Source organism: Lepidochelys olivacea, assembly GCF_965140295.1.
Source record: "Lepidochelys olivacea isolate rLepOli2 genome assembly, chromosome: 2".
NCBI classification, from domain to species: domain Eukaryota; kingdom Metazoa; phylum Chordata; order Testudines; family Cheloniidae; genus Lepidochelys; species Lepidochelys olivacea.
In genome coordinates this window covers 213,989,951-214,015,133 of record NC_140412.1, presented here as the reverse complement: position 1 = coordinate 214,015,133, position 25,183 = coordinate 213,989,951, and the positions used below count along the sequence as shown (strand labels likewise).

At 39.9% G+C, this 25,183-nt stretch overlaps 1 protein-coding gene across 2 annotated transcripts in view; it reads right to left on the bottom strand.

Moving 5' to 3' along the window:
- The window catches only part of SNX13 (sorting nexin 13), a 158,575-nt gene that overhangs the window by 60,310 nt on the left and 73,082 nt on the right, over positions 1 to 25,183 (bottom strand). For both annotated transcript variants that reach the window (XM_084620186.1, XM_084620187.1), the window contains exons 7-13: positions 25,036 to 25,137; positions 19,655 to 19,743; positions 18,649 to 18,732; positions 7,352 to 7,490; positions 6,576 to 6,664; positions 4,975 to 5,074; positions 3,390 to 3,583 (exon numbers count right to left, since the gene is read on the bottom strand). In XM_084620186.1, coding sequence (XP_084476312.1) covers positions 3,390 to 3,583; positions 4,975 to 5,074; positions 6,576 to 6,664; positions 7,352 to 7,490; positions 18,649 to 18,732; positions 19,655 to 19,743; positions 25,036 to 25,137 — 797 coding nt within the window. The remainder of the gene's footprint in view (positions 1 to 3,389; positions 3,584 to 4,974; positions 5,075 to 6,575; positions 6,665 to 7,351; positions 7,491 to 18,648; positions 18,733 to 19,654; positions 19,744 to 25,035; positions 25,138 to 25,183) is intronic.

The following is a 25,183-nucleotide window of genomic DNA, read 5'->3' as shown; positions in this document are numbered from 1 at the left end:
ACTTGAAAACTGTTATTGTGCCCCTTCTCAGTTTTCTCTTTTCCAGAGTAAAAAAAACCCAATTTTTCCATTTTCCCCTCATAGGTCATGTTTTCTAGACTGTTAATCATTTTTGTTGTCTTCTCTGGACTTTCTCCAATTTCTCCACATCTTTCCTGAAATGTGGGGGCCAGAACTGGACGCAGTGCTCCAGCTGAGGCCTAATCAGCACGGAGTAGAGTGGAAGAATTACTTCTCGTGTCTTGCTTACAACACTCCTGCTAATACAGCCGAGAACGATGTTCACTTTTCTTGCAACAGTGTTACACTGTTCACTCATATTTAGCTTGCGGTCCACTACGATCCCCAGATCCCTTTCCGCAGTACTCCTTCCTAGGCAGTCATTTCCCATTTTGTATGTGTGCAACTGATTGTTCCTTCCTAAGTGGAGCGCTCTGCATTTCATCCTATTTACTTCAGATAATTTCTCCAGATCATTTTGAATGATAACCCTATCCTCCAAAGGACTTTCAACCCCTCTCAGCTTGGTATTGTCCGCAACCTTTATAAATCTACTCTCTCTGTCATTATCTAAATCACTGATGAAGATATTGAATAGAACCAGACCCGGAACTGATCCCTGTGGGACCACACTCATTATGCCCTTCCAGCATGACTATGAACCACTGTAACTTACCCTCTGGGAATGGTTTTCCAACCAGTTTTGCACGCATCTTATAGTAGCTCCATCTAGTTTACATTTCCCTAGTTTGTTTATGAGAAGGTCATGTGAAACAGTATCAAAGCTTTACTAAAGTTAAGATATACCATGTCTACCGATTCCCCCCATCCACAAGGCTTGTTACCCTGTCAAAGAAAGCTATCAGGTTGGTTTGACACGATTTGTTCTTGACAGATCCATGCTGACTGTTACTTATAACCTTATTGTCTTCTAGATGTTTGCAAATTGATTACTTAATTATTTGCTCCATTATCTTTCTGGGTACAGAAAGTTAACTGTGCAGTAACTGGTTCTTCAAGATGTGTCCTTCTCCCTCCCTCAGTGGGTGCTCCATATTAGGTGCCCAGGTGCCTGAAGCCCTTGATTGGAGATTTTCTGCTACCAATGTCCATTCAACCCACGCATGCGCTATATACAACCTCATGCCGCACTCCAAGGGTATATAGAGACTGCGTGGGTGAACCACCCTCAGTTGCTTCTCTATCTGAAGATCCAACAAGAACAGTCCAAAGCAGAGGGGAAATAGGGTGGGCAGTGGAGCACCCACAGGGTCAATCATCTTGAAGAACCAGAGTTACAGAGCAAGGACAGTAACCTTTTCTTCTTCAAGTAGAATACCTATGGGTGCTCCATTTCAGGTGACTCCCGAGCTGTATCCTCACAGAATGGGAGGGAGGAAGGGAGGTTTGGAATCAAGTCCAAAACTAAAGATAGTACAACAAAACCAAGTATTACATCAGAACTGATGGCCTGGACCAAGGTATAGTGCAGGGATCGGCAGCCTTCGGCACGTGGCCCATCAGGGAAATCCGCTGGCGGGCTGGGACGGTTTGTTTACCTGCAATGTTTGCAGGTTCGGCCGATCACAGCTCCCACTGGCCATGGTTCACCGTTTCAGGCCAATGGGGCTGCGGAAAGTGGCGGCCAGCACATCCCTCGGCCCACGCCGCTTCCCGCAGCCCCCATTGGCCTGAAACGGCGAACCATGGCCAGTGGGAACTGCGATCGGCCGAACCTACAGACGCTGCAGGTAAACAAACTGTCCCAGCCAACCAGTGGATTTCCCTGACGGGCCGCGTGCCAAAGACTGCTGATCCCTAGTATAGTGTTTAGAAAACGTATGCATTGAAGTCCATGTAGTAGGTCTGCATATCTCAGACATGGAAATGTTTTTGAGTAAGGCTGTGGAAGTTGCTTTTGATCTTTCTGCGACGCAGACAAAATTTAGGTGATTTTTTGGTCCTATTCCAATAAAAGGCCAATGCCCAGCCTACATCTAATGTATGAAGGGACGTCTCCTGCTGAGATTTATGTGGGTTAGGAAAAAAATACTAGTAGATTAATAGACTGGTTAAGATGGAAATCAAACAGCTTAAGTAAGAACTTTGGATAGGTCATAGGGAGACCTTGTCCTTGAAAAATACAAGTGTGCAGTCTGACTTCAAGACTCAATTTCTCCAACCCTGTGGGTTGATGTGATAGCTTCTAGAAAGGGTGTCTTTTTAGATATGTGAAGCAAGGAGTACGTCTACATAGATACCTTACAGAGCCTCAGTTTGAACCTAAGTACCAGGCTGAGATCAAGTGGATAGTATCCTTAACCTGTGAGTAGAAGATTCCCCAGATCCTTACTATGTCTCAAGAACACAGAGTGATCAAAAATAGAAAAACCCCCCTAGTAGGGACTGAAATGCTGATATTGCGGCAAGATGAACCTTAATAGATCTAACTGATAAACCTGGTTGTTTTTAAGTCCAGCAGATAATCCAAGATGGCAGAGAGCAGAGGTGGTGGTGGTGGTGGTGACACCCGTGGTTGAACCTTTTCCATTTCTGAAAGTAATTCAAGTTGACTCCCTTCTAATGTTTAGTAATACTAATTATACTCCTGTCGAGCAGGTGGATTTTATTCCCATGAACCATCTAGGAACCAAGCTTGGAGATGGAGGACCACGAGATTAGGGAGAAGCTCATGACCCCCCTTTGGCATCGAAAATAGCAGGAGTAAAACTCCTTGCCCCTTAAATGCAGTGGGACTTCTTCGATGGCTCCCACCTGGAGAAGGCCTTGCACCTCCTGAACGAGCAGATGCTTGTGAGAAGGGTCTCTGAAGAGGGACGGGGAGGGATAGAAATAAACTGGAGAGTATATCCCCCTGCTACTGTGCAGATGACCCGCCGGTCCGATGTTATAGAGGCCCAGGCAGGGAGGAAGGGGGACAGACAGGTGGAAAACAACAGGGGAGCAGGATCCAGGTCACAGGCTAGGTCACCCTCAAAGCACACCCTCAGAATGCCTGCTTACCACCCAGTTGGTTATAGGTGGAGCTCGAATGAGCAGAGGATGCCAGCTTTTAGGTTTTCAATTTGTTTTTCTTCGTTTAAGTCAACCAACTTTTGAGTACTTTATATGCATTGCGTTTTATAGACCTGCTAGCAAGAACTATTTACCCTAAGCTTGATGCAAGTGAAATCATTCAGGTATCAACTGCAATGCATCTGTTTTCTTGTAACAAGTTTTTCACCAAATCTATTTCACAGGAAGTTAGCTTCTGATTGTTCTAAATTCAGCTAAGAGTTCTGAAACTGCAGTGTACATTTTAAAACAACATTCCACAAATACTTACGAATTCAAAAATTAGTAAAGTATTTAAAAAAGAATATTCTTACCTTCTCTGATAAGTACTGCTCATAAATTCCAACTGCAGCTGCTCTTAATAGGCCTTTGGTTTGATTAGTCTGATGTTTTCCATCTCTCTGCCGGCTTAGTAACACCTCCAGCTGTTGCTGTGCTGTAACCCTGTACCCTTCCACTGTCATCCAGAAGAAGAGATGCGCTTGGCCTCCAGTCTGCTGCATGTAATCTACAAAATCAATCATCATTATTGTAATTATACCTGTGAGGATAAAAAAAATCTTAAGAAATCACACATCCTGATGTAAAAAACAACTAGGTCAGAAACATTAAATTAGGAATAAGCTTCAGGATTTGATTATGGTTTTGGATAAAACTGTAACATTGACACTCACAGAGTCACTGTTAGAAACACCCCCCAGCACGCCTAATAGGATACTCATAAGATTTGATCAACAAGCAAAGTCTGGAGGAAAGTATAGAAGTAGGGCTGTGTTTTATATTAAAAAATGAACACATCTTAATTGTAGCCACAGCCATACGAGATGAAACAGGACTGTGTGCAGCATGGTAGGAGCCAAGAGGAAATTGAGCCTGGGGTAAAACTGAGTCCCTTCACAGAAGTCTAAAGGTTAACTTTTATTTAATCCTCGCAATGTCAGGGCACAACAGAATAAACTGACACTATGTGGAACCTGTAAATGAACTTCACTCCTTTATCAATGTTGTGATTTAGTGCAGAATCCAACAATCTAAAAACAGACATTCTTATTCTTGCAAATGAATACATTTTAGAGATATTAAAACTCTAATGCTTTTTAAAAGTATTTTTAAACAAAGGACATTTTTTGAGCCTTCTACAAGTCCTGCAATCCTCCAAATTCTGGCATAGTGGATACTACTATAAGTAGTCTCAATAGGACTACCTAGAGTATGAGGCAATGCAGAGGCAACACATGGGGGTGCATGTGGGGTCATGTCCCGTCCTCGCCAGATTTCTGCCAGATTTTGCTGGCTGAGCCCCCTTCGTGTGTGGCAGCTTCTGGAGCTGGTGAGCTGCAAGCTGCAGCCGTGGGAAAAGGCAGCAGCAAGATAGCTGGGAACTGCAGGGAGGGACCACTAAGGGTAAGAGGGGATGTGACTCAAAGTGTTGCGGGGAGAGGGTGGAGAGAACCTTTAAATTGTGCCCCACCACAATCAGCAGGTACTAGTCATCTCTGAAGCAACATGGTCATAATTAAAAAAATTTGTTCAATTTAAGAGATGTTACTAGCTCCAGCAATATTCCCTACTTAACAGGGAAGGAATCTCTCAGACCGGTAGAATCTCTCAAAAGAAACTTAAGTGACACCACTGTAAACATTCACTGAATCAGTCTTGCAGTTAAATCACTATGTCTGAAAACTCTTTCAAGCTGACTTCAACATAAAGTATGAAGTTAAGAATAATATCAGTTTAACCTACACTCGTCATGGCAAAGACTAAGTTTCAATTCCCTCCGAAAAGGATCATGTACAGTTATGGCACACGACACAAATTTGTATTCGTTCACAGGCATGTTCTTACTTCATGAAAAATAATCTTCCTTCCCCCACCCCCCCAAAGTTAGCATTTTCTTACCCATAAAAAATTGTAGTGCAACATTGTCTACCAGAATGTTGTCCAGAGGGACTGTGCAAAGTTTTCCGAAGTTTGCTGCCAGTTTCACAGTATCTATTTCCTGTACAATATGGGATACAGCATTGATAATATATTATTTTTTATTAATTTTTATATTTTTAAATTACTACCAAAAAGTGTTTATATAATGTAAACAGATTTACTTTAACTACAGCAACCTGTTTGGGGTTTGTTTGGTTTGGTTTTTAAAATGTTAGTATACTGGATCACTGCTATCTCCACAATTTTTTGTTTGTGTAATGACTTATAACAGTGTTTGTTTACAGCATAGATGATTCATGCCCTCCAGGGAATTGGATTCTATCCCTGCCCCAGAATTCCTGTGTGCAAGTATTTTAAACCTAGCTGTTCACAAGTGGCCACGAAGTGGGTAGATAAGAAAACGTTCATCACAACCTTCTGAAATATTTTCTAAAGAAATTATTAGAGCCATCTTAAAAATTACCTGAAACCACCTCAAATTCTGCAGCCAATTCATTAGCACTACATGATATAGAATATGATATAGATCTGTCTCCATTGATATCTGACTTCCATTAGTTATTTTATTGATTGTATTACAGTAGTGTTAGGGGCCCCAGTCATGGACCAGAGCTCTACATATTAGGTACTGTGTTGGTCAATAAGCACAACCCTCATCATCTTTATGCCCCATCCAAGCTTAAAGCTCAACTGATGTAGTCCCAAGAAACAGGACAAAGTCAGATATGCTACAGTAAGAATGTCAGCAGTTTCTCAAACGTAACAATAATTAGAGGCTAGAGACTAGATGGCAACTGGAGAGGCTGTTAAACCAGAGGAAGCAAGTCGGACGAATTTCTGACACACAAGAACTTCCAAGCAGTGCAAAATACCATTGGTACTTTTAAACAAGTGACAGTCTGAACAACAAACTGTACTTCAAAAGAGAACACTACTACCAATAAATAGGCAGTAACGTTATAAACTCCTACAGCTGAAAAACAGGGACTTGGTTTAAGGGCCTCCAGACTGAGCTGCGTGTTGCATGAACTTCCTAATCAGAGGCAGGAATTCAGTTGATGATGTAGAGAAGCTGAACTCATGTGTCAGAGAAACTGTTCTCTTAATTCTTAACTTCATTAGTTAGCTATGCAGCTTACTTCAGTTCTTTTCTAATTGGAAGAGTTTAAAACCAAGATCATTTAAAAATATATTCCAGATTTTTAAAGGTTTGAAAATAAATCTGAAATATGCAATAGTAATATGTAGCATAATAGCTATATATTTATAATATATATATAATGGATAACATTTTCTAACAAAAGCTCTGGTAGGTGAATTTTCCATATAAAATTGGAAGTATGAAGGTGCAACTTTAGCTACATAATTACTCAGTATACAGTTCAATATAGTCAGTATATATACTACACAGTATAAACTCAAGGGCTATAGTCATATTTTTCCCTTAATGAACTAGAGAGATCTTATGACAATCGCTAGCACGTCTTCGACAATTTCACATTATCATTTATGATTAAAACAAACATCAGAAAGAGTATTAATAGAAAAGTATTACTTACTTTTCCTGACTGCAACCTCTGTATTCTTGAATCACATACTTTAACAACATATAATAAGCTGTTTATCTGATTTTTTATCGTATTGATATCTAGAGAAAAAAAACAATAACTCAGACTAAAGAGGACTTAAGTAGAAACAAACTAGTGATCAAACAATCGATGAAGTATATTAACAATTTAAACACACTTTTAAAAGATACATATCATTTTTCTTGTTTTGTTCTTATGTAAGGACACCTACCAGAATGAATATGACTGTCAATATTTACAGTGAAGTGGTTTGGTTTTGTTTTGAATACATTTAATTTCTACTGAAAGAACTGAATTGCAGTTAAGTAGTCTTTTTCCTTCCGTTCTCAATGTAACTTTCAGTTATTATTTAAAAAGTTGTGAGTAGTCCATCATCAATAGATGAACCACTACTGAAAGTCAGAACCAGTCAGGCAGGTTTCAACGGGGACATTTGACTTTTATTAAAAGATAGAACAAAATCATAGAAAGTTAGAACAAAACCTATCAAGACACATAATTACTGTTAGAAACCATGATAACAGCCATCACAGAAAGGGGAATACAGATGGAGGCAATCAGTCTTGGATCTTGCACATCAGAGAAAACTCAGGTTTGAATCTTTCACATAACATTTTTAATAGCACTCACGATTAACACTAGTAAGGTAAGAGTTCACATTTTAACACTCTTCTGTAATTACCAAAAAAAAAAAATCTTGTTAGCTTTTGTTTATTTTAATTCTTCATTAAAATAAAAATACTAACCATCTCCTGCTGTATCTAAGGATCGAAGATATTGCAGTTCTTCTCCAGCCTTATCTCTTACTGCTTCCAGCTCCCCTACATTGTCACTTAATTTAATAACATTCATGAAGGCCTCATAGTTACAATTGGAATCACGAATCTGAAATAGTCGGAAAATTTACAACCCAAATTATGCAGAAGAGAAAAATCTATGCATAGTGTATGCTTCTTCATGGTGAACTGGAATCGACAATTAAGGGAAAATTGTAAATTTAACATATACTGTATAGTGCCATCACTTTAAAAACATCACAGTTCATGGCAGCCATGAAATTCAAACTGTTTTCTCAGGATTATGCCGTCTATGGAGAAATAAATCCTTAGCTGCTGAAATCCAAGTTGTCTCTACTGAGTGTACTCAAACTTTCATTTTCAAGACTTATAATTTGGTCAAATTTAGGCATACTTTCACAGACACAACCCAGAGCACATCCCTAAAACAATGTCTGTCCCTACGAATTTCAAGCCCCTGCTCCAAAGCAAGTGGAGGGGGCAGGAGAGACTTTCAAAGAAAACGTCACCAGACTTTTTTAACACGGTGGCTTAAGGTGCCTTAGCTCACCCTCCCCCTGAACTGCAAGTTCTTAGTATCTCACATGGTCTAGCCTGAGACTAAGCAGGGCTTTCCCTGCAATTGCAGCTCTGAGCTGCTGTGCCAAGTCCAGACATTTGAAATGAGTCAAGAGAGACTCTCTCTCCTGTGCGGTCAATGATCCCTCTGCTGGCCCCAGACAGTATGCAGAAGGAAGCTGCCTGATTAGAAAGTGGAGGGGACAAGAGTGAGACCTGCAGGAGGATGAGGGGCATGGACTGGGACAAGGAGTCAGAAAGGGTGGGGCAGACAATGACACAGGAGTCTGGCTAGGCAAGGAGTCTGGGGACAAGGAGCCAAGTACGTGGGGAACTGAGACTGGCGGGACGAGAAGACTGGGATGGGGAGTTCAGTGGGATGATACAAAGATGAGACATCTGAAGAGTGGAGACTGGGGCTGGCAAGGTGATGAAAGTGGCGCTCACTGGGACAAGAAATGAAGAGAAAAGAGGAGAGTCTGTGGCAACACTCCCATCCTGAGCCTGGAATGGAAACTAAGATTCCTGAGTTTCACCATTCTTCTGCTGTGAGCAAACATCTCCAAACCCCATCCCCATGTAGTGCTGTTCCACATAGAAGACGACAACTTACTACTACCACTATCAGTTACACCATGACATCAAGTGGCTGAGGATCTTAAAGATCAGAAGGTTCCAATCCTGTTGATTACTTCTGTGAGTGTCAACATGACATGATGGAATTTCTGTTTGACTTTGCTTTTTTAAAATCCTATTATTAAGTTAAGATTTTGTCACTGTTATTTTTAGTAAATGTCAGGGACAGGCTGCAGGCACAAAACAAAAATTCACCGAAGCCCGCAACCTGTCTGTGACTTTTATTAAAAATAAAGGGGGGAAGAGCACATTGTGGTAGAGGCTGAAGCCGAAGAAGTCATGGAGGTTCATTAAAGTCATGGAATCCATGACCTCCATAATTAAATCATACCCTTACCTATGACATCACCCAAAAATGATATTAAAAGATTATTAAGTTGCAAAGTCAAGCACTCATAAGTTAGAAAATGCCAGAATGAAGGTTCACTGTACAACCTTAACTTGACCCTCTTGTGTGTGCGCATTATGATACAGTCTTCAACTGCATGACAACTTTTTTTTTTTTAAACAGTTTCTTTGCATCATTCAGAGCCCAGAACGGAGCTGCTCTGGGGATGAATCAGGGGTGCAAAGTGAGACTGTTGTCTGTTTGACCCCTGCTACAATTACTGCAGAGGTTGGAAGGTGTGCATCCACTGTGGGTACTGGGATGGGGAGGCCTAGACACCCCCCAACCCCCCGAACTACAGGCCGATCCACTCAACCAAGGGGAAGGAATCACTGAGCCCAGATTTAAGGGAGACAACAAATGAAAAAAAAAAACAGTGAAGGGAGCAAGGGTCATAGGGTCAAAACGGGGGATCCAGATGAGGACACTGAGCTGAGAACCCCGGACAGCACCCACTGCTCCTCAGTGGAGTCCAAGGTGCCACAAGTTTGCTCCTCCTAGTTTGGTAGGTGGTCATCTTGGGCAGCATCAGGAGGAGGATGATAAGGAGGTCTCATGGCTTTGTGGAGCCATGGATAGGACATGCAAATATAAGGTGATACTGGAAAAAATGCAGCCAAAACCTCAGCAAGAGGTTTTGGAGGAGTCAGAAGAGGGGCTGCAGTCTGATGCACTTTTCATAGATGAGAAGGAGACCTTGGGGCACAACACAGAAGGGGCAGGTTTCAGGAGACTACATGAACCATGCCATTAGCTGCACAGAGGAGCCACCAACTAATATCCTCAGTGGCCCGTGGGACCAGGGTGGAGTACAGGCTTGCCCATGAGGTAATCTCCACGCCGGATTTTAGCACTGAGAGGGAAGAAAACAAAGTAAGAGAGGATACAGCCATGGGTAGGAGAATGGACATAAGGAGGAAGGGTAGTGTGGATACCAGTCTAATAGGTCATACTGGCTGTAGAATGACCATGCCTAATTGGGTACAGGATGTGAGCAAGGCCAAACAGCAAAAATTAAGATGTTTGTACACCAATGTGAGGAGCCTAGGTAACAAAATGGAGGAACTAGAGCTACTGGTGCAGGAAGTGAAACCAGATATTATAGGGATAATAGAAACATGGTGGAATAGTAGTCATGACTGGACTACAGGTATTGAAGGGTATGTGCTGTTTAGGAAAGACAGAAATAAAGGTAAAGGTGGTGGTGAGGTAGAATGTAAAGAAATAAGAAGCAATGGAATGGATAGACAGAGTCCATCTGGGCAAAAATCCCATTGGGGAAGAAAACTATTAGAGCCTCCCCTGTGATAGTACTTGGGGTGTGCTATAGACCGCCAGGATCTAATTTGGATATGGATAGAGCCCTCTTTAATGTTTTTAATGAAGTAAATACTAATGGAAACTGCGTGATTATGGGAGACTTTAACTTCCCAGATATAGACCGGAAGACGAGTGCTAGTAATAATAATAGGGCTCAGATTTTCCTAGATGCGATAGCTGATGGATTCCTTCATCAAGTAGTTGCTGAACTGACCAGAGGGGATGCCATTTTACATTTGGTTTTGGTGAGTAGTGAGGACCTCATAGAAGAAATGGTTGTAGGGGACAACCTTGGTTCAAGTGATCATGAGCTAATTCAGTTCAAACTGAACTGAAGGATAAACAAAAATAAATCTGCAACTAGGGTTTTTGATTTCAAAAGGGTTGACTTTCAAAAATTAAGGAAATTAGTTAGGGAAGTGGACTGGACTGAAGAACTTATGGATCTAAAGGCAGAGAAAGCCTAGGATTACTTTAAGTCAAAGCTGCAGAAACTATCGGAAACCTGCATCCCAAGAAAGGGGAAAAAATTCATAGGCAGGAGTTGTAGACCAAGCTGGATGAGCAAGCGTCTCAGAGAGGTGATTAAGAAAAAGCAGGAAGCATACAGGGAGTGGAAGATGGGAGGGATCAACAAGGAAAGCTACTTACTGAGGTCAGAACATGTAGGGATAAAGTGAGACAGGCTAAAAGTCAAGTAGAGTTGGACCTTACAAAGGGAATGAAAACCAATAGTAAAAAGTTCTATAGCCATATAAAGAAGAAGAAAACAAAGAAAGAAGAAGTGGGACCGCTAAACACTGAGGATGGAGTGGAGGGTAAGGATAATCCAGGCATGGCCAATATCTAAACAAATACTTTGCCTCAGTCTTTAATAAGGCTAAAGAGGATTTTAGGGATAATGGTAGCATGACAAATGGGAATGAGGATATGGAGGTAGATATTACCATATCTGAGGTAGAAGCGAAACTCGAACAGCTTAATGGGACTAAATCGGGGGGGATAATCTTCATCCAAGACTATTAAAGGAATTGGAACATGAAATTGCAAGCCCATTAGCAAGAATTTTTAATGAATCTGTAAACTCAGGGGTTGTACCGTATGATTGGAGAATTGCTAACATGGTTCCTGTTTTTAAAAAAGGAAAAAAAAGTGATCCGGGTCACTACAGGCCTGTTAGTTTGACATCTGTAGTATGCAAGGTTTTGGAAAAAATTTTGAAGGAGAAAGTAGTTAAGGACATTGAGGTCAATGGTAAATGGTACACAATACAACATGGTTTTACAAAAGGTAGATCGTGCCAAACCAACCTGATCTCGTTCTTTGAGAAAGTAACAGCTTTTTTTAGACAAAGAAAATGCAGTGGATCTAATTTACCTAGATTTCAGGAAGGCGTTTGATACCGTGCTACATGGGGAATTATTAGTTAAATTGGAAAAGATGGGGATCAATATGAAAATTGAAAGGTGGATAAGGAATTGGTTAACAAGGAGACTACAGCGGGTCCTACTGAAAGGTGAACTGTCAGGCTGGAGGGAGGTTACCAGTGGAGTTCCTCATTGATCAGTTTTGGGACCAATCTTATTTAATCTTTTTATTACTGACCTCGGCACAAAAAGCAGGAGTGAGCTAATAAAGTTTGCGGATGATACAAAGCTGGGAGGTATTGCCAATTTAGAGAGAGACCAGGATATCATACAGGAAGATCTGGATGACCTTGTATACTGGAGTAATAGCAATAGGATGAAATTTAACAGTGAGAAGTGTAAGGTCATGCATTTAGGAATTAACAACAAGAAGTTTAGTTATAAGCTGGGATCGCATCAATTAGAAGTAACGGAGGAGAAGAAGGACTTTGGAGCATTGGTCGATCACAGGATGACTATGATCGGCCAATGTGATATGGCCATGAAAAAAGTTAATGCGGTCTTGGGATGGATCGGGCGAGGTATTTCCAGTAGAGATAAAGAGGTTTTAGTACCGTTATACAAGGCACTGGTGAGACCTCACCTGGAATACTGTGTGCAGTTCTGGTCTCCCATGTTTAAGAAGGATGAATTCAAACTGGAACAGGTCCAGAGAAGGGCTACTAGGATGATCCGAGGAATGGAAAACCTGTCTTATGAAAGGAGACTCGAGGAGCTTGGCTTCTTTAGCCTAACTAAAAGAAGGTTGGGGGAGATATGATTGCTCTCTATAAATATATCAGAGGGATAAATACTGGAGAGGGAGAGGAATTATTTAAGCTCAGTACCAATGTGGACACAAAAACAAATGGATATAAACTGGTCATCGGGAAGTTTAGACTTGAAATTAGACGAAGGTTTCTAACCATTAGAAGAGTGAAGTTTTGAAATAGCCTTCCAAGGGAAGCAGTGGGAGCAAAAGATCTATCTGGCTTTAAGATTAAACTTGATAAGCTTATGGAGGAGATGGTATGATGGGATAACAATCAATGAATCTTGCCCATATGCTCAGGGTTCAGCTGATGGCCATATTTGGGGTCGGGAAGGAATTTTCCTCCAGGGCAGACTGAAAGAGGCCCTGGAGGTTTTTCGCCTTCCTCTGTAGCATGCGGCATGGGTCACTTGCTGGAGGATTCTCTGCTCCTTCAAGTCTTTAAACCATGATTTGAGGACTTCAATAGCTTAGACATAGGGGGGAGATTTATTGCAGGAGTGGTGGGTGAGATTCTGTGGCCTGCATTGTGCAGGAGGTCGGACTAGATGATCATAACGGTCCCTTCTGACCTTAATATCTATGAATCAATGAGGGCTTCCCACCCTCCACAGGTGGCAGCAGGTTCCACCACTTAATGTCAGGGTGGGACATGAGGGCAAGGAATTGAATGGTATGGAGCATGAGTGCATACAGATGTTCTCTAGATGCAGTTCACAGACAGACCAGCTGGATGGCCTCCAGACTGCTCAGCTTGTGTACCGGGGAATGAGGGAGGCAACGATAAGCTCCAGAAATCCATGGGTGAGAGAGAAGTACCTTCCCACAGGACCTGCTCAAGGAAAGCAAGAGAAGCAGGGGGCAAGGCTGCCCTCACATCTTGTAGCACACAATGGGGAACATGAAGGATAGGCAACCCCATGTACTGGCTAAGTGCCTTGGAAGGTGTATATTGAATGAAGCAGTGGTGCCCAACTCTATTACACAAGAGGGCCAAATAAACCTAAAAACAACCTTAGCAAACCTAAGCAAAACTGTGTGGGCCAAACAGATTCTACATATTTTAATAAGATTTAAAGTCACTTGTATTGATTTATATTTTAGGTTCCCCTTGTTCCGTATGTAGACAGATTTCTGTACATAGAAACATTGTCTGTTTACACACTTGTGTAAACTAGAATGATGTAAACATGATGACAAAATGCTAATGAATCAGCCATTAGTATATGTTGAAGCAGGCCGCGGGCCTTATGAAATGTTCTGGTGGGTGATGTACAGTCTGCGCACCATAAGTTGAGCAACCCTAAAGAAGGGATGAAAGCAGAGAATGGGCAGTCTAATGCTTACGGCAGTTGAATACTGCCTTTGACAAACTGATTCAATCCCTGCCTCTACCACAGGGCTCCTCTGTGATGCTGGCCAAGCCATTTAAACAAACTTTTCACAGGTTGTTACGAACTGTATGGTCTTCATTTTTAAGGTGCCGGACTTGAAAGCCTGGGACCTGATTAACAGAAGTGCTAAGTACTCATAGTCAAAATTGAAGTCAATGGGAGCTGTGATTTGAACATATAAAGTGCTACATCTTCAGAAGAATCAGGCTGTAGGTGTCTCAAACTGGGCCTCCGAAATTAGCGGATAGTTTTGACTAGAGTGGATCAAAAAAATTTCAATAGAAGTTGATTATTTTGAAAAAATGCAGTTAGTTTAGATTGAAACATCTTGCGAGACTGAAAATTTTTGTCAACAAAAAGGCAAAAAATTTGCAACTGACAATGCTGGTCTAATTTTTTGTTTCAAATTATTATATTAAAATTATTTTATTTTATATTCAAATACTAAATATAATATAGAAAGTCTATACAAAATGACAGTATTGAAAAGTTGCATTTTGACACTAAACAAAACGTCTTGATGGTCCCTAATTGCATTTTTTAATTTTCATTTTGCCAGAAATTTCAGATTTTTGTTCTGAATCAGAATGCGATATCTTTCAAAGTGTCAGAATTCCCATGGGAACCAGAATTTCCATTCCAAGCTATTCTATTTTTGACCTTAATCTCTTTGTGCCGCTACTCTCCATCTATAAAATGGAGATAGTAATACCACCTCATCTCACAAGGGTATCGTGAAAAGAAATGAAATAATGTTTGTGATGCACTTGAATGCTATTGCGATGAGCACCCCAGAAAAGTCCATGAGGAAATTAATAATTCTGTCTTAAGCACAGGTTTTGAATAGCATGCAGTAAACGAAGCATGGAACCATGAATTGAACAAGGAGTTCAATAATTGAAAAAAATAAAAAGATATTGAATAGCTACATAGGTGTGAATACCATCCATTCTGTGCACTGAGCTATGTGGGGTGCTGTAGAACAACAGTATGTGATCATGAAACTAAACACTGTCATAATTCATATGCAAGCAACCTTAATATTGACATTTCTTAACTTTTCAGCGTGTGACTTTGGAACTTTAATGTATTGTTGTGTGTGTGTGTGTGTGTGTAACGTGTGTAGCGTGGAAGACAAGCTCAGGAAGATTTTCATTTAAAGCTGTCTGTCTTCATAGATGACACCTTACTGAGTGGAACAAACATCCATCATGAACTTCCATCATAATCAAGAGTAAAAACATTTTGAAGTTAATAAAATCCCATGGATGGGCTTTCTAACTCTATCAGAAAGTGGGGAGCACAACTTTGGTCTCAGAAATTGGAAATTCATCTTTTTAACCTGATTGGAATCTAAACAAATCAAAATTTCTCAGAAAGCATGCCATTTACTTATTTTCTGGAAATACTTATTTGGAAAGAGTCTGATTTCAGACAATTTATAATATAGGCCTTTCTGCCTAACATCAACTCTGGGCAAGATAATGGAGTGGCAGATACGTTATTCGATTAACAAAGAATTAGAGGAGGAGAATATAATTAATGTCAATCAACATAGGTTTATGGAAAATGGATCTCATCAAACTAACTTGATTTTTTTAATGTGATTATACATGTAATTGAAAAAGGTAATAGTGTTGACATACTTTGACTTTGTACCACATGACATTTTGATAAAAAATTAGAATGATATAAAATTAACATGGTATACATTTTATGAATTAAAAGTTGACTAACTGATAAGTCTCAAAATGTAATTGTAAACAGGGAAATCATCACCACTGAGCAGATGTTTTCTCAGTTGGGTCCCATAGGGATCAGTTCCTGGCCCTACACTATTTAACTTTTTTATCTATTGCCAGAAAAAAACAAAAATCATCACTGATAAAGTTTGCAGATAACACAAAAATTGGGGGAGTGCTAAATAACGAAGAGAACAGGTCACTAATGCAGAACACTCTTGATCGCTTGCATCCAGTTTACCAAGCAAACAATGTGTATTTTAATACAGCTAAACGTAAATGCATGTATCTAGGAACAAAGAATTCAGGCCATACTTACAGGGTGACAGACTATGTTTTGGGAAGCAGTGCCATTGAAGAAATTTAGTGTCATGGTAGATAAATAAGCTGAACATGAACTCTCCCAGTGTGACGCTGTGGCCAAAATAACTAATACAGTCCTGCGATGCATAAACAGGAGAATCTTGAGTAGGAATAGAGAGTACCCTTGATTTATATAGTGGCATGATGATATTTTCTGTCTTATCTTTCCCTTTCCTAAAGATTCCAGACATTCTGTTAGCTTTTTTGACTGCTACTTCACACTGAGCAGATGTTTTCACAGAACTATCCACCATAACTGCAAGATTTCTTTCTTGAGTGGTAACAGCTAATTTAGACCTCATCATTTTACATGTATAGCTGGGACTACGTTTTCCAATATGCATTACTTTGCATTTATCAACACTGAATTTCATTTGACATTTTGTTGCCCAGTCACCCAATTTTGTGAGATCCCTTTGTAACTCATCACGTCAGCTTTGGACTTAACTATTTTGTGTACTTTTGTATCCTCACCGTTTACCCCTTTTCTACATCTTTTATAAATATGTTGAACAGCACTGATCTCAGTATAGATCCTTGAGGATCTATATATCTAATATCTATGCTATTTATCTCTCTCCATTGTGAAAACTGACCATTTATTCCTATCATTTATTTTCTATCTTTTAACCAGTTACTGATACATAAGAGGACCTTCCTTCTTATTCCATGACTGCTTACTTTGCTTAAGTATGAAGTGGTGTTGTAGCCATGTTTGTCCCATATTATTAGAGAGACATGGTGAGTGAGGTAATATCTTTTATCATCTTTTAATATCTTTGCTTAAAAGACTTTGATGAGGGACCTTGTCAAAGGCTTTATGAAAGTCCACGTACACTATATCAACTGGATCACCCTTGTCCATGTTAGTTGATACCCTCAAAGAATTCTTATATATTAGTGAGGCATGATTTCCCTTTACAAAAGAGACTAATTTTGTGAGACTTCTCCAACATGTTGTTTTCATCTATGTACCAGATAATTCTGTTCTTTACTATAGTTTCAACCAATTTCTTAGTACTTAAGTTAGGTTTACCAGCCTGTAATTGTCTAGATGGCCCGTCTAGCGTTCTTTAAAAATCATTGTTACATTAGCTATCCTCCAGTCACCAGGTACAGAGGCTGATTTAAGCAACAGGTTAAATACCACAATCAGTAGTTCCGCAATTTCATATTTGAGTTACTTCTGGTTCTAGTGACTTATTACTGTTTAATTTATCAATTTGTTCCAAAACCACCTTGAACGATATATCAATCTGGGACAGTTCCTCATATGTGTCACCAAAAAAGAACTGCTCAAGTGTGGAAATCTCCATCAAATCTTCTGCAGTGAAGACTGATGCAAAGAATTAATTTAGCTTCTCTGCAACGACCGTCTCCCTTGAGTGCTCCTTTAGCATTTCAATCATCCAGTGGCCCCACTGATGGTTTTGCAGGCTGACTGCTTTTAATGTACTTGAACTGCTGTTAGTTTTTGTTTCATCTGTCATTCTTAAAGCCCTTAAGAAAACTACTTCATTTGGAGACATGCTATGAGAATCACTGATAAGTTACTGAATTCATCTTTATCATAGTATTATGATCTAATGTTACTGTTTTTATCTTCCATGTAAGGCTAAAACAATTCCCAAAATTCTTAAAAATATAGTTTTCCACCAACCAAATTCTGTCGCTCCATAAAAAATGTGTCTACTCTCATTCCATTAAAAATGATTGAGAACATTAAAGTTGCAGTTAAACACTTAAAAGTCAAGAAACAAAAAGTATAAGGTTACATATGCACTTTACCTCTGCCCTTTTGTGCATAATTTAGGTGACCTCTCTACTGTGAGCCTTAGGAACTGTGCAGCTTTAACCTCACAGCAGGATGCATGTTAAATTATATATCAGCTCACAACTAAATGTTTCACTGTGTTGTGTGCAAGTGCAGACTTCCTTAGCTGTGCATCACGATTAGGAAAGTATTGTGAATGTGCAAAGTGTGATTTAAGATGTGTCGTGTCTATTCCAATCCAAAACTAAATTTTTGATGCAACTCTCACAAGCATTTTTTAATTAAGACATTTCCACAAGAAATACTGACTACTGCAGAACTAGACCTCTCAAAACATTTTACCAGGGGTCGACACCACCATGTTGTGCAATGGACACTTGACAAAATTACCGTACTTAGTGACAGACATGGGGTGGGGCAATTATGTCATTCAGTCATTCAATTTTTTTGAAAAATTAACATAGTCCTCAACATTTTTACCACAGACACTTGTGTCCGTGTACAGACACATTGCTGACCCCTGCACTTCACTATAAAAATCATGAAAAATAAATTCTTGAAGACAAATTACTTTCCTCCTTAGTTTGATTGTACTCAGCTTTTACTCAAACTTTTTTTAAAAGTTCACCAGCAGGTAGAGAGCAAGCTTAGAAACTATCATCCTGAAAAAACAAAGTTTGAGAAAGTCATAAAACCACCAAAGCAGGGGATTAGAATGGGAATTCTTATGCAACATCAACGATAGCATCACTACCCCTTTTACTCTAATGATGTACTATTACAAATTGTATTTCCGCTAAACCAACCATGCTTAGAGAGCATAGGAAAAGAGAATAGGAATGTGCTTACAGATGAATATTCTTGAAATACTACTGAAGCACTAAAAAGCTTACCATCCATATGACATACTGATTAATATAATCAGGATCACTGAGCTGGTTTATTAATGGAAGAAGAATTCCTCGGGCGAGGATTTCCTGAAAAATGAAATGTAATACAATTGAAATCTGTCCTTTGTATCTAAAAAATGACAAATAGTTTACTCAAAAAACTATCAAATTTTACTATGAATTCAACGTAAAGCTTCTATTTGAGTAACAAGTGAAACTTCAAGCATATTAAGAACAAACTTAAAAACAAATTCTGAAACAAAAAATTTAGAAAATTAGATTTATTTCTCAGAACTCACTCTCCCCACCCAAAGGTAAATTCTTGTGATAAATAAAGAATGTTAGCTCTCTTAGTCTGCTGTGTGCCCAGTACAGAAACTGACCTCAAGGAAGACAACCTAGATATCACAGGTTTCAGAGTGGTAGCCGTGTTAGTCTGTACCAGCAAAAACAATGAGGAGTCCTTGTGGCACCTTAGAGACTAACAAATTTATTTGGGGATAAGCTTTTTTTGGGCTAAGACCCACGCAATAGGATCCTTAGAGAAATACGACAAATGAAACACTCATCCCCATAAGATTTTAAGAACTTTAGTATTAGTCGGACAAGAATACAATGGTGACCATTGAAAAACATTTACCTTCTATAGTATCTACAGTCTCAGTTATTTTCCATTTTAAGTATATCAGAGTTACAGTATCACACAAACCACTGAGTGATATCAGTAGGTAAATATTGACTTTTTAACAGTGACTATTGCACATCCAAAAGTCACTCATATCTCTAACAAATGTCATCTAGAATTGTTCACCAATGTCATATAAAAAGTCAACACCTCCATATGAAACATGTATCTAACCTATTATGTTGAAAAGTATCATCTGGTATTAATATAATAGCTGATGATTGCATTTTATACAACACATAAAATAAGTGACCTATATCTAAATCTCTTTTATACTATATACGACTGGAAATCTTAGGGTGAAATATAAATCCTAAAATTTACCCTGACAAAGTATCGCATGATCTTGTTCTGGAAGTCTCCAGGAGGTAGCAATAAATACAGTAACACCTCACACAGATCCCTTAGGAATCCTAGGGAAAAACAATAACAAAATATCAATCCAATATAGAGTAGTGACAACACTACATGTTCCTTCCCATTATTCTCATGTAACAAAAAAAGCTTTAGTTTATGGACTGAATTTGACAGCATTAAATATACTTTTCAATGATGCTCAAACTTTTAAGTTTTGTTTTTCTATTTTATATGAAGATATGTATCTGTCTTCAAATCTTACAATGCAGTAATTCCTGACTGACTTAATCTAGGCAGTAAATGACTTTACTGATTTTATATATATTGACTAGAATGGATGTGTGCATTCTCTTAACTTTCACAGAAGCAGCTACTCCCCTTCAGTGCATTTTTTTCATACTTACGCATAGAGCACTTCAGGATTTTTTTTCAAACAAAACATTTTTTGTTGGAAAAGGCAAGCTAGCTGAAACAAACTCTTCGCAGGAATGAATCAGTTTCCATTAAACTTTTGTTGGGAAGTTTGTCAGGTCCAGGATATGAGAGAAAGACCCAGAATAGCTAATGATCCAGTGGTCAGGACCACTCATGTGGGGACACCCTGATTCAACCCCCTGCTCTGAATCAGACAGAGCAGAGACGTGAACCTGGAAGAGAATGCCTGGCTGCGAGGATGGAGTTGACAGAAGGGCTTAGGCTTCCTTGACCATGAGATGCTGTTCTGGGAAGAAGGGCTGCTAAGCAGAGATGGGATCTGCTTATCGAGGAAGGGGAAGAGCTTATTTGGATACAGACTGGCTAACCTAGTGAGGAGGGCTTTAAACGAAGTTCGATGGGGGCAGGTGATAAAAACCCACAGGTAAGTCAAAAAACACGGAGACCTGGGAGAAGGGTTGGAATCTGGGGGAGATCATGAGCCATTATAGCAGGGATAAGGGAGAGACAGGAGATAACATGCAGGGAAATCAAATCAGTATCTTAGATGTCTATATATTAATGCAAGAAGTATGGGAAATAAGCAGGAAGAATTTGAAATGCTAGTTAATAAACACGGTTTGTTGGATCATATTAAAAGTTCTGTATTAAAATCACAAATGAGTTTGATTCCCCACAGTTTAAATTCCAGGGTATTACTAATTAAGAGGTTTCTTGGTTTTTGGTACTGTTTCTCTCCCTCTCTGTGTGCAACTTACAAGCTGCTAATTGTGTTAGTACATCCTAAGACAGAGTCTGTTCTCAAAGAAATACTTTGTAACAACAGAAACAGCACACAGAGACTCCCCACCCTTTTGTTGTATTTATCTCGCTTTGTTAACAATTGTGATTAAAATAGAGATAGAGGATGTTTGTGGATGGATGCTTGGTGTGGATAATAACTGAATGATCAGGGAGGTGCCAGCCTAAGAATCCAGTGTCTATCAGCTGAAGAAGGCGTCAAGTGGAAACAACCAGAGGACCCCCAGCGGGCAGACAGGAATCCACCCAACAGCCTCAAGAATGGGAGAACCGAAGAACAAGATAACATCTGGCAGCACGGAGCAGTCAGGAATGTGCCATCTGCTGATTGATTCAGCAACAGCATGATGAAGCAATTCCCATAGACTGGCATAGGAAGAAATTCCTATAAAAATGGACTCTAGAAACTCAGAACTTTGAGGTCTGATTCTGCAAACCAACCTCCAAAAGCGTCAGATGTGCATCTGACAAGGCCCTGCTCCATCCTCGTGTCCAGGCCACCTGACCAGTGGCTTGGCACAAGCAACTCTAAGGCTGGTAACTAGCATAACAACCTTGCAGAACCTGTGTGTGCGTGTGTGTATGAATGAATGCGTGAATAAATATGAAATTGAATGGAATGTTATAGCTATAACTAACTGCTTACTATGATTCTTTCTGTATTCACAATAAATTTGGCATTTTGCCTTTTCCCCTTTAATAAGATCCTGCTGTTTTTTATTTTATTGGTATAACAAGTTGGCATCACAGATTAATATACATGACTGGAATATTGGTATAGAAGGGTACAGCTTGCTCAGGAAAGACAGGCAGGAAAAAAGGGAGGAGGTGTTGCCTTATATATCAAAAATATACACACTCCGACTGAGTTTGAGATGGAAATAGAAGACAGACTTATTGACAGTCTCTGGGTAAGGATAAAAGGGGTAAAAAACAAGGGTGATTTCATGGTAGGTGTCTACTACAGACCACCTAACCAGGAAGAAGAGGTGGATGATTTGTTTTTAAAAAAAAAAAAACTAACAAAATCATCTAAAGCACAGGACTTGGTGTTGATGGGGGACTTCAACTACTCAGACATCTGTCGGGAAAATAATGCAGCAGGGCACAGATCATCCAACAAGTTCCTGGAATGTATTGGAGACATTTTTTTTTTATTTCAGAAGGTGGAGAAAGCTACTAAGGGAGAGGCTGTTCTAGATTTGATTTTGACAAATAGGGAGGAACTGGTTGAGAATTTGAAAGTGGAAGGCAGCTTGAGTGAAAGCAAACATGAAATGGTAGCATTTACGATTCTAAGCAATGGAATCAGGGAAAACAGAACAATAAAGATAATGGATTTCAAGAAGGCAGACTTGAGCAAACTCAGGGAGTTGGTCATTAAGATCCCATGGGAAGGAAGTCTAAGGGGAAAAACATTTCAAGAGAGTTTGCAGTTTTTCAAAGAGACATTATTAAGGGCAAACTATCCCACTTTATCGGAAAGATAGGAAGTACGGTAAGAGACCACCTGGGCTTAACCAGAAGATATTCAATGATCTGAAACTCAAAAGCGAGTCCTACAAAAAGTAGAAACTAGATCAAATTACAAAGAATGAATATAAACAAACAACACAAGTATGTAGGGACAAAATTAGAAAGGCTAAGGCATAAAACAAGATTAAACTACCTAAACACACAAAAGGTAACAAGAAAATATTCTTCAAATACATTAGAAGCAATAGGAAGACCAAGGAAAGGGTAGGCCCCTTACTCAATGTGGGAGGAGAGGAGGAGGAAATGGCAAAAGTGCTAAATGACTTTTGTGTTTCAGTTTTCACCAAACAGATTAGTAGCAATTGGACATCTAACAAAGTGAATGCAAGTGAAAATGAGGTAGGATCAGAGGCTAAAACAGGAAAAGTACAAGTTAAAAATTACTTTGACAAGTTAGAGTCTTCAAGTCACCAGGGCCCGATGAAATACACCCTAGAATACTCAAGGAGATGACTGAGGAGGTATCTGAACCTAGAGATTATCTTCAAAAAGTCTTGGAACACGGGAGAGATTACAGAGGACTGGAAAATGGGAAAAAGCACTGCCAATCTACAAAAAGGGAAATAAGGACAACTCAAGGAATTACAAACCAGTCATCTTAACTTCTGTATCCAGAAAGATAGTGGGGCAAATAATTAAGCAATCAGTTTGCAAACACTAGAATATAATAAGGTGATAAGTAACAGCCAGCATGGATTTGTCAAGAGAAAAAACCATGTCAAACAAACCTGATAGCTTTCTTTGACAGGGTAACAAGTCTTGTCGCCAGGGGGGAAGAGGGGAGAGAGCAGTAGATGTGGTATAGCTTGACTTTAGTAAGGCTTTTGATACAGTCTCTCAAGACCATCTCATAAACAAACTAAGGAAATACAACCTAGATCAGAGGTCCCCAAAGTGTGCGGCACGCACCCCTTTGGGGGGCGGGGAGCAATGCCCATAGGTGCACGGCGGGGAGGGAGCACCACCCAGCCTCTCTACATTTGCAGCCGCATTCCTGCCTCCCGACCTCACGCCTGGCCTCACACCCAAACGCAGCGCAGCTCCGCTCCTGGCCCCACGCCAGCCCCCAACCTCCGCCACTGGCCATGGCTCCATTCCCAGCCCAGGACCAAGGCTGGAGGCAAGGCCAGGAGTGGAGCTGCACCTGACCGCAGCCCCGGCCTCAGACCCGCTCCCAGCTGCAACCCTCTTACTCCCATCCCCCTCACTCCACCCCAGCTGCAGCCCCATTCCCGGCCCCAGCTCCGGGGAGACGCAACCCTCAAAAGTTTGGGGACGGCTGGCCTAGATGGAACTACTCATAACTGGTTGGAAAACCATTCCCAGAGAGTAGTTATCAGTGGTTCACAGCCAATCTGGAAGGGCATATAGAGTGGGGTTCCACAAGGATCAGTTCTGGGTCCAGTTCTGTTCAACATCTTCATCAATGATTTATATAACAGCATAGAGAGAGTACACTTACTACGCTTGTGGATGATACAAAACTGCTTTAGAGGATAGGATTAAAATTCAAAATGATCTGGACAAACTGGAGAAATGGTCTGAAGTAAATAGGACAAATGCAAAGTACTCCACTTAGGAAGGAACAATCAGTTGCACACATACGAAATGGAAAATCACTGCCTATGAAGGAGTACTGCAGAAAGGGATCTGCGGGTCACAGTGGATCACAAGCTAAATACAGGTCAACAGTGTAACACTGTTGCAAAAAAAGCAAACATTCTGGGATGTATTAGCAGGAGTGTTGTAAGCAAGACACAAGAATCTATTCAATGCTGATATAGCCTCAACTGGAGTATTGTGCCCAGTTCTGGGTGCCACATTTCTGGAAAGATGTGGGGAATCTGGAGAAAGCCCAGAGAAGAGCAACAAAAATGATTAAAAGTCTAGAAACACAACCTAGGAGGAAAAATTTTAAAAACTGGTTTCATTTAGGCAGGAGAACAGAAGACTGAGGGCAGGACATGATAACAGTTTTCAAGTACATAAAGGGTTGTTACAAGGAGGAGGGAGGTAAACTGTTCTTGTTAACCTCTGAGGATAGCACAAGAAGCAATGGGCTTAAATTGCAGCAAGGGAGGCTTAGGTTGGACATTAGGAAAAACTTCCTAATTGTCAGGATAGTTAAGCACTGGAATAAATTGCCCAGGGAGATCAGGCAGTAACTGTACTATTAATAGCATAAAATTTCTTGAAACTATTATTCATTTTTTATTTTTTTTTAAACAAAACAGATCCTTGTTTCCTCAATCAGATGATGGTCTGATATTAGATGTAGAATTAACTAGCCTCTCCCTCCTCCCACCACCACCTATAAAGGGATACCATGAAATTGAATACAGTCACATTTCCGTCAAATTCTTTCAGCCCTCATTATATATATTGTCACTGCCACTAAAAGTACAATACTGATATGCACCAATCAAGAAATATATGAAATATCACGTCATAACTGGTTGCAATAAAGTTACCAGCTTAGCTTTGAATCTCTTCCATGTTATTGGCTGATGCTGTAACTAACATTTCTAACATAACTTAATGTAGCAACACAACATTTAGAAAATCATTAGAAAAACCTTCTTCATCTTTGGAAGAAGTGCAGACCAGATCACGACAGACTTCCTTCTCCATTTCAACTTCAACCTTAAAGAATGTATCTACAAGGTCTTCTGCTGTACCTACACAAAAGACATTAGAAGATATTTGTGTACACGAAAGACTCTT